The sequence below is a fragment of the Euleptes europaea genome, chromosome 5 (assembly GCF_029931775.1).
Source record: "Euleptes europaea isolate rEulEur1 chromosome 5, rEulEur1.hap1, whole genome shotgun sequence".
Lineage (NCBI taxonomy): Eukaryota > Metazoa > Chordata > Lepidosauria > Squamata > Sphaerodactylidae > Euleptes > Euleptes europaea.
In genome coordinates, this window is record NC_079316.1 from 16,803,697 (window position 1) to 16,817,368 (window position 13,672).

Below are 13,672 nucleotides of genomic sequence, written 5' to 3' on the forward strand. Positions count from 1 at the left end.
ACTATTCAGACGATGTCAATTTCATTATCCCCAATCGATTCTCAGAGGGTGGGTGGGGGGAGGAACCATGCTTTTTAACGGCCTTAATTCTTGTCACTCCTGTTATGAGATCAGCATGAACAATAGTTCAGTCCAGTACAACTGATTTTGGCCTAGCTGGTCTAGGCAGGGTAGGTTGCTGCCTGCCTTATTAGCCCACCCTCAGATGAATGGCTGTCATGGATTGACACAGGGGAGCCAAGAGGTGCAGCGGTCTGGCCTGATAAAACTAGGGGAGGACTCCTCTTCCTTGGAGGGAAGATTTGATTTGTGTACACAAGGAAGAAAACTAATTGCTAATTGTTGTGGTGCGTGCCGTGGAATTGCAGGCACATGATGATGAAGAAGAAGAGTTGGTTTTTATTTGCCAACTTTCTCTACCCTTTAAGGAAGAATCAAACTGGCTCTCAATCACCTTCCCTTCCCCTCCCCACAACAGACACCCTGTGAGGTAGGTGGGGCTGAGAGAGTGTAACTAGCCCAACTTCACCCAGCTGGCTTCATGTGGAGGAGTGTGGAAATAAATCCAGTTCACCAGATTAGCCTCTGCTGCCCATGGGGAGGAGCGGGGAATCAAACCTGGTTCTCCACTGCTCCAAACCAACGATCTTAACCACTACACCACACTGGCAATTTAAAAGCGTCCTTCATCAAGAGAAGCCAGGATCTTCTTCTAACAAAGGGGGCTTTTCTAAGCAAATATTTGGGTGACGTGATGACTAAGAAGGATTTGAGCTATAAGAATAATAATGCTTGGCATTTTTTTGGCACTTAAGTGTATTAAAGGAACACACAAGCATTTTCTCAGTGATCCTTCAACATAGCTAGTAAAGGAGGTCAGCATTCGGACCCCCATTTTACAGATGGCACAGCAAAGGCTGAGAAGCCTGCTGAAGAGCACATAGCAAGATCAGAGGTCGGGGGAGATTTGAACTCAGGACTTTCTGGCTTACCACTCCATCTTGCCCAGCCCTCTCTAGGTTATAATTCAGAAGTCAATCCTGCTTTGTCGAATGGGGCTAACACCCCAAAAAGTATGAAAGGAGAACGTAGCACATGGCATCCTGTGATTATTTTTAAGGGTCCCCCCCATTCCAAATGAAGAAGAATAAGAATTGGTTTTTATAACCTTTTCTCTACAGAAAGGAGTCTCAAAGCGACTTACCATCACCTTCCCTTCTCCCTCCCCACAACAGGGAGTAGGGTATGCACCGTTTTCCCCCCGGTATTTTTTGTTCTGGTTTATTAAACATGAAAAATTTCAAAAAATCTGGAAAACCCAGATTTTTCAAAAAAATTCAGGTTTAAGAAACCCGAAACCAAAAAATAACAACAACAAGAAGAAAAAACAGCAAGGTGAGGAATTCCTAGTCCCCTGCCTGCAGGTAGAGGGGTAGTGGGGCTAGCAGGAACGCTCCCACCTCCCTCTCCAAGCTGCATGCCAGATTGGTAAAAAAATACCCTGGTTAAAATAAAAACCCCAAAATACCAAAAAAGTATTTTTCAGTTTAAATAAAAAATTAAATTCAGCATATCAATATGCACACCCATACTTGTGAGATAGGTGAGGCTAAGAGAGAGTTCTGAGAGAACTGTGACTAGCCCAAGGTCACTCAGCAGGTTTCATGTGGAGGAGTGGGGAATCAAACCTGGTTCTCCAGATTAGGGTCTGCCGCTCTTAACCACTACACTATGCTGGCTCTCACTGAAATCACTGTGACTGCTCATTGGAGGGAAAGAATGGTGGATCCCCACCACCACTTGTGGGCGTAAAGTGCCATCAGGTCACAGCTGACTTATGGCAACCCCATAGGGTTTTCAATGCAAGAGACATTCAGAGATGGTTTGCCATTGCCTGTCACTGTGTCACAACCCTGGACTTCCTTGGAGGTCTCCCATCCAAGCACTAAACAGGGCTGACCCTTTTTAGTTTCCAATATCTGACGAGATCAGGCCCGCCTGGTTCATCCTCTCCTTAGCAAGCATAAAAGCTGTTGTGGGATGGTGCTTTTCAGCAGATAATTGCAAGCAGGGAAAGGGTCTTTAAAAAAAAAAAAAAAAAGCCCTGTAGAGCTGCAGCATTCTCCACTTTGAAACAACCGCCCCAGTGGCTGGATTTGGGAAAGTAAAAGTCTTGTAATGTAACCTCATTGCATGTAGTTCCACCCTCAAAATTAAGTCCCATTAAGAAGAAGAAGAGTTTGTTTTTATATGCTGACTTCCTCTACCAGAATCAAACCGGCTTACGATCGCTGTCCCTTCCCCTGTGAGGTAGGTGGGGCTGAGAGAGCTTGGAGGGAGCTGTGACTAGCCCAAGGTCACCCAGCAGGCTTCATGTTAGGAGTGGGGAAACCAATCCGGTTCACTAGATTAGCGTCCACCGCTCATGTGGAGGAGTGGGGAATCAAACCCGTTTCTCCAGATTATGGTCCACTGCTCCCAACTACTGCTCTTAACCACTATACCACTGCTCTTAACCACTACACCAATAAAACTTATTCCTCACTATATTATTAGTAATTTTCCCAAGTATGCATACGACTGCCACCTTAGTTACTATGCTGCTCCAGGGCATCTTATCTAAATATGCAAAATGGGTAACAGTCTCACCATCTTCAGTACAATCCAAGCGCACCATCCTTCCGCCCCCCTCCCTCCCCTCCAGGTTCACTTGATGGATGCAGAAAGCTGATACGCTTAATTCAGCAGCAAAACCCTGATGGCTGTCGAAGCAATTATCAGGAGCCACTAATTAAACAGCGGAGGGTTTTCGTTCTGAAAGGTTCGCTTCAAAACCTCTCTGCAAAGGACGCCCCAGGGAGAGCAAAAGTGAGCAAAACTGCTGACTCGACCCTTTGAGCTGTGTTCGGATCAGGCCTCTGATTCTCTTTGATTAATAGCATAAAGGTGGGCGGGGGCGGGGGGGAGAGGAGAGAAAAGTACCAAGGATGGAAAGCTTTCGTGAACCAACTGAAGTTCAAAATGCTGGAGAGGACCCAACAACATTCTTCTGATGCAAAACGCAAGGGGAATTTTTCCTTGCCAGACTATTTCCGCTGGTTAGAAATCCATAGATTTAGACACGCTTTCTTATTGCCAAGGTGTGATGCCTTAGACTCCGCCAAAATGCAAGGGAGATACAATAAAATTGTCACAGAAGAACACAAATGCCCATTTGGTCCGGATCAAGTGGACTCCCCAGCCCACATTGTTTTAGCATGTTTACAAAATAATACTGCACGAACTATATACATTATTCCCTGGATAAAACAGCTAATGACACTTTCTGAGAAGTGGATACTGTGTTATCTGCTGTCAATAGGGTTGCCATCCTCCAGGTAATAGATGGAGATCTCCTGCTATTACAACTGATCTCCAGCAGATTGAGTTCAGATCACCTGGAGAAAATGGCCGCTTTGGCAATTGGACTCTATGGCGTTGAAGTCCCTCTCTTCCCCAAACCACGCCCTCCTCAGGCTCCACCCCAAAAACCTCTTGCCAGTGGTGAAGAGGGACCTGGCAACCATAGCTGTCAAGTAGATGGGTGAATTGCATGAAAGATGTGGCAACTTTTCTCTTTATAGTGTCAAGAAAAAATGAATTTTCACCCCCTCCCTTTTTTTAAGTGTGAAATGGTAAATTAATATGGTTGCCAGCTCTGGGTTAGGAAATACCTGGAGATTTTGGGAGTGGAGCCTGAGGAGGGCAGGGCTTGGAGAGGGGAGAAACTTCAATGCCATAGAGTCCAATTGCCAAAGTGGCCATTTTCTCCAGGGGAACTGATCTCTGTTGGATGGAGATCAGTTGTAATAGCGGGAGATCTCCAGCCACCACCTGTAAGTTGTCAACCCTAAGTCCGCCACTCATGTGGAGGAGTGGGGAATCAAACCCAGTTCTCCACATTAGAGTCCACCGCTCCTAACCACTACACCACACTGAGAGAACCCACTCATCAGTATCACCATGGCGTGGATGCGGAAACAGGGGCCCACGGAAATGTATCAGATTCCAGCAAACCGACTGAAGTTTGGACGATTAAGAGCTCTCTGTAGAAATGTTGGGTCTTTGCCGGCCTCTGAATTGGGCATCATTTGTACGTGTCATCCCAAAGTCATGGCCTTTCATCCGATCGCTTCAAAATGAACACATCACATCCCACCTGTTGCTGTGAAGCACCAGCGCCGAACGCTCTCCCCAGCACTCTTCCTCCCACTGACATCTGCATTTGGAATTCAGTTTTAGCCATCTGCGCTTTAGAACAGAAACCTTCAAAACTCTTCTGCCTGAAACCAGCTACAATACATATTTATGGGGGTGCTGCGTGTGGGTGTGGGAGGGGGAATCTGTCTTCGGGCTTTAGTTGGCTGCTTAGAGACTAAATGAGCAGATTCAGCACTACAGGGATTCGCTGCCTTGGTTGTACCTCTCCGAGGCCTGCGGACATCGCCGCTCGTAAGACATATAAGCGGAGGAATAAAAATTTCATGCCGTCCCAAAGCAATGGAAAACCCATCTTTCCCTCACTCTCGGTTGTTATTTACGGTCGCATTAATGTGTCCTCATATCCCCTCATGGATGATAATGATTACATTGTTCGGAGGAAACATATGAGGAAAGGACCTCGGGAGTTACATCTATTTAAGAAGTTCTGGGTGTTTATACCCAATATTAAAATAGTAATCTGCAGTTACGGATGTTGCAATTGGGCCTTATTCACATTGGGGATATGTTCCACATTTGATATCTATTTGTAAATATTTTTGACAAGGATTTCAGTTTCTCATTTTTCACCAATGGTGAAAAATTCACCAATTCACCAAGTAGATTCATATGTATGTATGCATGTGGAACAGGTTTTTGTGAATGTCACTTAGATACTAGTATTGATAATGCACAATATTGTCATTTAATGCCATACATATGTACAATATGGGTCATATGAGGTATAAATGCTGACTGTGGATGTACAAATGCCATTTACCAAACACAAAAAATCACACACACACACACACAAAAAACCACCACAGTTTATGGCAAAAACTGGTGCCCAAAAATCGAAAGTGGTGCCAATTTGAATCACACAAGAGAGAAGCCAAATAGGAATGGCGGTATTTGGGTACCAGAAATCATCCATCGTTTACATGGACTGGGTCCAAACGTCAATGAATACTGTACTGCTATTTGCAATGTGGTTTTGGAGGAGAGTTTTACAGATACCATGGACTTCCAAAGAGGCAAACAGGGCTGGATCTAGAGGGGGGCTGGGGAGAGCAGTTGTCCCTGCCACGGAAAGAGGGGGTGGCGGCGGCAGAGACGAAGCAGTGCGGACCACGATGGCAGTCATTGGTTGGAGGCTGCTGCTGCGGGGAAGAGGCCACACGAAGCCCCTTGTGCAGGGCCGGCTGCCACCAGGCGCAGGCTCACCACAGCAGGGTTTCCAGCCATGCTGCTTCCCACTCGCCCTCTGCTGGGGCCCGCCCAGCTGCCTCTTGCATCAGCACGCCTACCAGGCCGGCGGCGAATACAAGCTGCCCACACACATCGCATACCAGCTCGCCCAGGTGCCATCAAGCCCGCTGTGCCCCCGCTGAGCCTGGCTGGCCCAACATGAAGGCCATCAAATATAAAACAAAACCTCTATACCTGAAACGATAATTCACAGAATCAGTATAGGAAATCACACTGATGATGCTATTATAAATAACACGGTGACATTTATTTACCATTGGTGAACCTACATTGCACCTTTATGCATCATCTGCTATTTCAAATATGCAGTGCAATTTAACATGAATATTATTATTAGATGATAAGCTCGATATTGGCACACTGAAGGGTTTTTTCCCCCCGAAACGTATGTGCTGTGCTTAACTATTTATTCTATGAAGCCGGAATCACGCTCATGTGAAGGGCCATCAGGAGCTTGTGAGTTACTATGAAGTTGCTGTGAAGTGGACTACCAATTTGCAAACAAATGAAACCTTTAGGAAGAAGTGCTTCTTGGACTTCTCTGTATTATTTTGTCACGTATATTGGATTATTACCAATTATGGATGCTTGTGTATGACTACGTGAAGACAAATGTCACAGTGTTGTTTATAATCGTATCATCAGTGTGATTTCCTATACTGATTTTGTGATTTATAGAACAACATGAAGGCCAGCAGGCACCAGGACCACTGGCATCTGGCTCTGATGTGCCCCCTCCCTCCCCCGCCACGGCGCTCCTTCCCCCAGCTCTGTGGCTGGAGACAAACGAGTGGGTTCTAGTTCAAATCTAGCCTGAACTGACCCTAGAAACTAAAATGACTAAACTGAGGCTATTGTACCTTGGGCACATTATGAGAAGGCAAGAGTCACTGGAAAAGACAATCATGCTAGGAAAAACTGAAGGCAGCAGGAAAAGGGGAAGACCCAATAGGAGTTGGATTGACTCAAAAAAGGAAGCCACGACCCTCAGTTTGCCAGACTTGAGCAAGGTGGTTAACAATAGGATGTTTTGAAGGTCATTACTTCATTGGGTCTTCATAAGTCGGAAATGAGTTCATGGCATTTAACACACACACATAATCATTCTCCCAGGAAAATATAGGAGGTAAATGATTACAACAGAATAATATCTAATGGCTACAGTTGCCAACCTCCAGGTACCAGCTGGAGATCTCCTGCTATTACAATTGATCTCCAGCTGATAGAGATCAGTTCATCTGGAGAAAATGGCCGCTTTGGCAATTGGACTCTAGGGCATTGAAGTCCCTCCTCTCCCCAAACTCCCCCTTCCTCAATCTCCACCCCAAAACCTCCTGCTGGTTGCAAAGAGGGACCTGGCAACCCTAGTAATGACATGTGAGCCTACCATGGTTTAACTGGTGCTTCTTCTCCTTCGTCTTCTTTTTTTTAGGGATTAGTAATGCTCCCATGATATAAAATTGCAAGTATCTGTCATACTGGCATCTCTCTTTGACTTAGAGCAATTTCTGTGGCTGTCATATTATTAAATACCTGGGCTCCAACCTCCACCATCCATCAGAAGCCTTTCATATATGTGAAATGCACACAGGGGAAGGCCTATTAATTTCTCCTTACACAGGAAATTCAAAGAAGTGTTTTATGGTCCTCAAAGCATTAATTCCTTTTACTGCTTTAACTGCTACAGGCATAAACCGGGCAAATTGTTTAATGTTTTGGCTACTGTTGAAGCTTTGCTGTGGAACACTCTTAACACCGCAAATATATAACACCACTGTACTTCAAAGGAGGGGGAAAAGAGAATAATCAAAACACCACAAATTATATACCTTGTGTGACCTGCGTCAAACATTTGATTGATTAGATTGAATCAAGGTGTCAAATTCCACCCCGTGATCTACAGGCCTTCTCATTCCCTGCCTCTCCAAAACATAGGGTTGCCAACCTCCAGCTATTAGCTGGAGATCTCCTGCTATTACAACTGATCTCCAGCCAGTAGAGATCAGTTCACCTGGAGAAAATGGCCGCTTTGGCAATTGGACTCTATGGCATTAAAGTCCCTTCCCTTCCCTCCCCAAACCACACCCTCCTCAGGCTCTGCCCCAACTGGACTCTATGGCATTGAAGTCCCTCCCTCCCCAAACCATGCCCTCCTCAGGCGCCGCCCCAAAAACCTCCCGCCAAGGTGAAGGAGGACCTGGCAACCCTATTCCTGCCTCTCCTCTCTTTGAATTTTCCTTTGATCAGAATTGATTAGGAAGTGACTCCTAATCAAAACGCGAGGAAACGCGGCGGGTGGTGGGGGAAGCAAGGCGACCTCTGATGGTTGGAGATGGCATGTATAATCAAAACAAAGACATGGGAGGGGTGACCATGAGGGAAATGGTCATGGATAAAAGCCCTATGTGAATGTAAATTTTGAATGTGAACAATACCCTTAAAAAGGTAGGTATTTAATTAGAACGATGCTTCGGATGGATGCTCACTGTTCTTATGCAACAGACGCTGATCATTATCAGCTTTTGCTAGGGAAAAGCACAGTAGCTCTATTTTCCTCCTGGAACCGAGACCTCCCACACATGGTAGGTGTATTTGGGCATGTGTGTGTGTGTAAAGTGCCGTCAAGTCGCAGCCAACTTGCATAAAGTGTGGAAAAAATAACACCTGAATGTGCATATCGTAGGCTGGTGAAACAGAAATGGAGAAATGTAAAATTAGTTTTGAAACTGAATAGAGAATGGCCAGTTTATGGATCCCCCAAAAAATCAAGCCTTTCCCCGATACCACTTCAGGGGAAGAATTACATGTTTGAACGCACTCTAAGCTGGGTGGAGGGACAGGGAAAAAGTGAAGCCCAGCTCTGCCCAAACTCTGTCAAATCCCCAGCATTTCCCTTTAAAAGGTTAGGCAGTAGGTGATGTGAACGATCTTGACATGAGATCTCAGAGAACCTCTGCTGGCCAGAGCAGATTATACTGACCTTGATAGACTTATGGACCGACTCAGTGCAAGGTAGGTTCATGCAAAAGCCTCCATCTCATTCCTTTGAAATGTAGCTGATTTTAAAGAATGCATGATCTACCCATGATGACCTTGATGCATATGCAGTCTTGCAAATTCTGTGCATTTTATTGACTTACAGCCCATTCCTGAGCTGACGGCGTACGCAGACGGCAGGGAAGTAGCGCATCTGCACCTCCTCCTAAGCCGTTTCACGTACGCTGCAAAAAAAAAAAAAAAAAAAAAAAGCCGTCTTTAAACAGGGCCTTTCGCCCCATAGAGAACAGCGAGGCTGAGCTGTTCCCAGTGCCGGCGTACTGGCATGAATGGGGACAGGAAGCTGCCTAACCAGTGGCTCCTCCCCCCACGTTCAATCCCCGGCATATCCAGTTAAAAGGATCAGGTAGTTGATGATCTGAAAGAGCTCTAACTGAGACCCTGGAGAGGTGCTGCCAGTCGACGTAGACAATATTGACCTGGATAGACCAAACAGTCTGATCCAGTATACAACAGCTTAACGTGACTAAGCAGGACACCGGTATTGTGAGCAGGGTATGTTGATTTTTCTAATGTGGTATTAAAAGTACATGTGGTGTAAAAAAACATGCAACCCTTCGCTACTCATGACCAATGACTTAGAGGTGGTTCACAAATAAACTTAATCCAAATTATGCAACGCCACAAATGAAACTATAAAATAAAATCTCGAAAGATCACTAACCGCTAACCAGATCAACAGGGGTGGGGGGAAGCCTAAAATCATAATCCCAGTACCAAAGGGAATGCCAAAATACTGAGAAACACCTCTATTATAATGCCTGGGATGGGGTTGCCAACCCTGGATAGGTAAATTCTGGGAGATTTGGGGGTGGAACCTGGGGAGGATGGGGTTTGGGAAAGAGAAGGGACATTAGTAGGGTATAATGCCATATAGCCCACCCTCCAAAGCAGCCCTTTTCTCCAGAGGAACTGATATCTGTAGCCTGGATATCAGTTGTAATTCAAGGAGATCTCCAGCCCCCACCTGGAGATTGGCATCCCTAGCTTGGATAATAAAAATGTCTTCACCTGGTGCCTAACTTGGGTTGCCAGGTCCCTCTTTGCCACCAACAGGAGGTTTTTGGGGCAGAGTCTGAGGAGGGTGGGGTTTGGGGACGGGAGGGACTTCAATGCTATAGAGTCCAATTGCCAAAGCAGCCATTTTCTCCAGGTGAACTGATCTCTATCAGTTGGAGATCAGCTGTAATAGCAGGAGATCTCCAGCTAGTACCTGGAGGTTGGCAATCCTATGCCTAACACTCAGAAAGGTCAGGCAAAGAACTGCAAGGAAGGAATTTCATAGGCAAGGTGCTACCACAGAAAAGGCCCTGTCTCTTCCAAACAGTCGTCTCATTTCTGATACTGAGAGTTCAAGACCTTGCCTATAAATCCATCTTTACACAAACACAGCCATTTTGTCCCAGTCTTAGAAGAGACTGGACAAATAATATTTCATGGATGACCTTGCTATGTGTCCAGCTAGCAACATTCTAGGAATCTGTAGTCTTATGCACCACTCCTGTATCTCACCCATTGGGCTGGCAACTCTGAAAATGTCAATACAGATCTTCTAGAAACGGGATGAAGGAGAAATTAGAAGTAAAGAAGGCTCTATCAGTGGCACCAGGGTTGAGTTCCTTATCCAAAATATCGGCTCCTTACTATCGAGCTCCTTACTACAGAGCCCCGTGGCGCTGAGTGGTAAGCTGCAGTACTGCAGTCCAAACTCTGCTCATGACCTGAGTTCGATCCCACCAGAAGTCGGTTTCAGGTAGCCGGCTCAAGGTTGACTCAGCCTTCCATCCTTCCGAGGTCGGTCAAATGAGAACCCAGCTTGCTGGGGGTAAAGGGAAGATGACTGGGGAAGGCACTGGCAAACCACCCTGTAAACATAGTCTGCCTAGTGAACGTCGGGATGTGACGTCACCCCATGGGTCAGGAATGACTCGGTGCTTGCACAGGGGACCTTTACTTTTACTATCGAGAAAGCGTCAGATAAGGTACAAAACACACACCAAACAACTATATGGAAATCACATGTACCTGAAAATCTGTGCAAGATCTTTCACTTTGATGTCTTCAAGAATGTCCTGGTCAAGGTGAGGATGACTTGGTTCTGGAGACACCGGCGACGGAAGGCATTTTTCATGCCCATAATAACCTATCAAAATCCCCGACAATAATAAACATGTGGCAGTGCAAAATAGCTTAAGCATCCGGCAAAAGCTGCAGCGATTGCTCTTTGGTGGCGGCCTGGTATAATGGGAGACATAATCGGTGTCTTCCTGAAGCCTCTGAAACCGCCCTTTGGGAGACGCTGATGGCTGAATGGGCTCCAGGTCAACATCTGTGTTTTGCATAGTGCCCGCTTGTTGGTGGACGGCCCCGTCCATCTGGAAAGGATCAAAGCCCAGCTCTTCCAGTTCTTTCTCCATATCCCATTCCAGTTCAAGTGTGGTTGCTTGGAGGTCCTCATTGTCTAGGTATTGAGCCTTCTGGTCCGCACTGACCTTATGATAAGCCATCCTTTTACCTGTTATAAACAAGATTTCCTTTTAGAAGGATTTACTTTGCCATCCAAAGAACTAAGTGAAACGAAACGTTCTAGGTCGTTTAAATCTTTAGTGTATTGTTGGGAGGCAGGTCCACAGCCAATAGTAGATCCAGAGGTCCGCCTCTTCCCTAAATTGTCAACCTTCACTTAAAACACAAAAGCCCTTTAAAGATAGATGGACATCCACGGAGGCAGCATTGTATCCCAGTAAGTTATAAAACATAGCTCAGTAAGATGTAACTTTGCTACTTCCTTCCAGTATTCTGGCCAATGGCTGTAAATCATAGAGTTGGAAGGAGCCATACAGACCATCTAGTCCAACCCCCTGCCCAATGCAGGATCAGTCTAGACTCTAGAGAATCCCTGACCAGTTTTTGTCCAGCCACTGCTTGAAGACTGCTAGTGAGGGGGAGCTCACCACCTCCTTAGGTAGCCAATTCCACTGTTGAACAACTCTTGCTGTAAATTCCCTCCCTCTAATATCCAGCCAGTACCTTTCAGCCCATAATTTAAACCCATTATTCAGAGTCCTATCCTCTGCCTGCCAACAGGAACAGCTCCCTGCCCTTCTCTAAATGACAGTCTTCCAACTACTTCTAGATAGCAACCTCCTCTTCTCCAGAATAAACATTCCCAAGTCGCTCAGCTTCTCCTCATAGGGCTTGCACTGAGATGATAGACAATAGTACATTGACACTTTAAAAATTATGAAAATGGCTTACAGTCCCATCCTAAGAATACTTTCCTGGGAGTAAGCCCCAATGAATAGACCAGAGTAAGATGCTGAGTAGAACTGTTTAGAATGGCACTGTGGAGAAGGAAGCCTGACCAATTCTACTCTGAAGCAAGCGCTGTGTACTTTAGTGGGGCTTACTCCCACGAAAGTGTCCTTAGGCTTGCAGGCTGCACGTCTCAAATGGTTTTCATGTTAGCCTAATTCAAATTTCTTATTCCCTGCAGTAACCCTAACCCCACCGCAAACACCGCCAAAAAATTTATGGGCCTGCCGGGACAGCTGCAGGAGTCATACATAAATATTTAGACACAGCTAGTACACAAGTGTGCCCACAAGGTGAATTCTCCTTCTGTGTGATCTTCTTTCTTGTCAGAGGAATTGTTAATTTAGTCATTCCGACTCCACTTTCCTCCCCAACAGCTTACAGCATCAGTTTCGCTTTCCCAACCCAGAGCTGGCAACCCTGGTGCTTTGGACACATTGCTACCTAAGTCGGCACTGAGATGAGAAAATCTGTGATGTCCAAAAAAGACATTTGATTATATGTGTTATGTGCCATCAAGTTGCTTCCGACTTATGGAAACCCTGTGAATTAATGACCTCCAAAACATTCTATCATTGCTCAGGTCTTATAAACTGAGGGCCGTGGCTTTCTTTGCTGAGTCCATCCATCTCAGGCTGGTCTTCCTAATTTTAGTATATGTATTAAAAAGCATGTTCATGTGCTGCTAAATGGGAAAAAATGCTGCTTAGAACAAGAGAAGGAAACTTTTTACAGAAGAAGAAGAAGAAGAAGAAGAAGAAGAAGAAGAAGAAGAAGAGGAGGAGGAGGAGGAGGAGGAGTTAGTTTTTATATGCCATCTTTCTCTACCACTTAAGGAAGAACCAGACCTGCTTACAATCACCTTCCCTTCCCCTCGACACAACAGACACCCTGTGAGGTAGGTGGGGCTGAGAGAGCTCTAACAGAGCTGTGACTAGCCCAAGGTCACCCAGCTGGCTTCATGTGGAGGAGCAGGGAAACTAATCCAGTTCACCAGATTAGCATCCACCACTCATGCAGAGTGGGGTTCTCCAGATCAGAGTCCACCACTCCAAACCACAGCTCTTAACCACTACACCACACTGGCTCTCCTACTAAAGCAAGCTACTAAAGCAAAGAAATTCCATGTTGCTTTGGAAATTCCAGGGTGACATTTGCCTCTGCTTAAAACGTCATGAAAAGGCTTCCATCCAGGCAGAATGTTTCCTTCTTTACCTGTCGTTCAGCACAGCTCCGGAACAACTGATTAATTCACTCACTATTTGTCCCACCAATCGGATTTTATCTGCTCCTGGTGTTTCTCCCGCCCACCTCGCCTCTCTCCCCCCCCCCCCCCCCGTTTAATGAATCAAAATCACTGCCCGGTTGGTATTCTTAGCAAAAAAAACCCAGTTTCCTTAATGGCAAAGCATAACGGTGGCCGTTCCAGGCATATTTCTATTTCTATGCCCCCTCCCAGTGGAACTCTGACCTCTAATCTAAACATTCAAAGTCAATTCTCTACAAATCATTTCTAAACTGACTGCGGGGAGGTGGCCTCCTTTTCATTCACACTCTGACAATAGACATTCCATCACATAAGCAGCAGCAATTTAACGCTTTTCAAACAGCAGACAGACCCATCAATTAGAATGAAATGCAGATACAGATATTAACTCCTCAGTGTGACGGGTTCCTGACTGACACCCGCAGCACGGCCTCCCCCCCCCTCTCCTTGTTACACATTAATAAATTTTCTTTATCTAAGATCCATCTTCCAGATAGTGTTTTTCTGGGTCACATATTGGATGAA

At 45.7% G+C, this 13,672-nt stretch overlaps 1 protein-coding gene across 1 annotated transcript in view; it reads right to left on the reverse strand.

Moving 5' to 3' along the window:
- Positions 1-11,072, reverse strand: part of NAALADL2 (N-acetylated alpha-linked acidic dipeptidase like 2) — a 438,734-nt gene extending 427,662 nt beyond the window's left edge. Inside the window, exon 1 of the mRNA XM_056850172.1 lies at positions 10,591-11,072. Coding sequence (XP_056706150.1) covers positions 10,591-11,072 — 482 coding nt within the window. The remainder of the gene's footprint in view (positions 1-10,590) is intronic.
- Between the last annotated feature and the right edge of the window lie 2,600 nt (positions 11,073-13,672).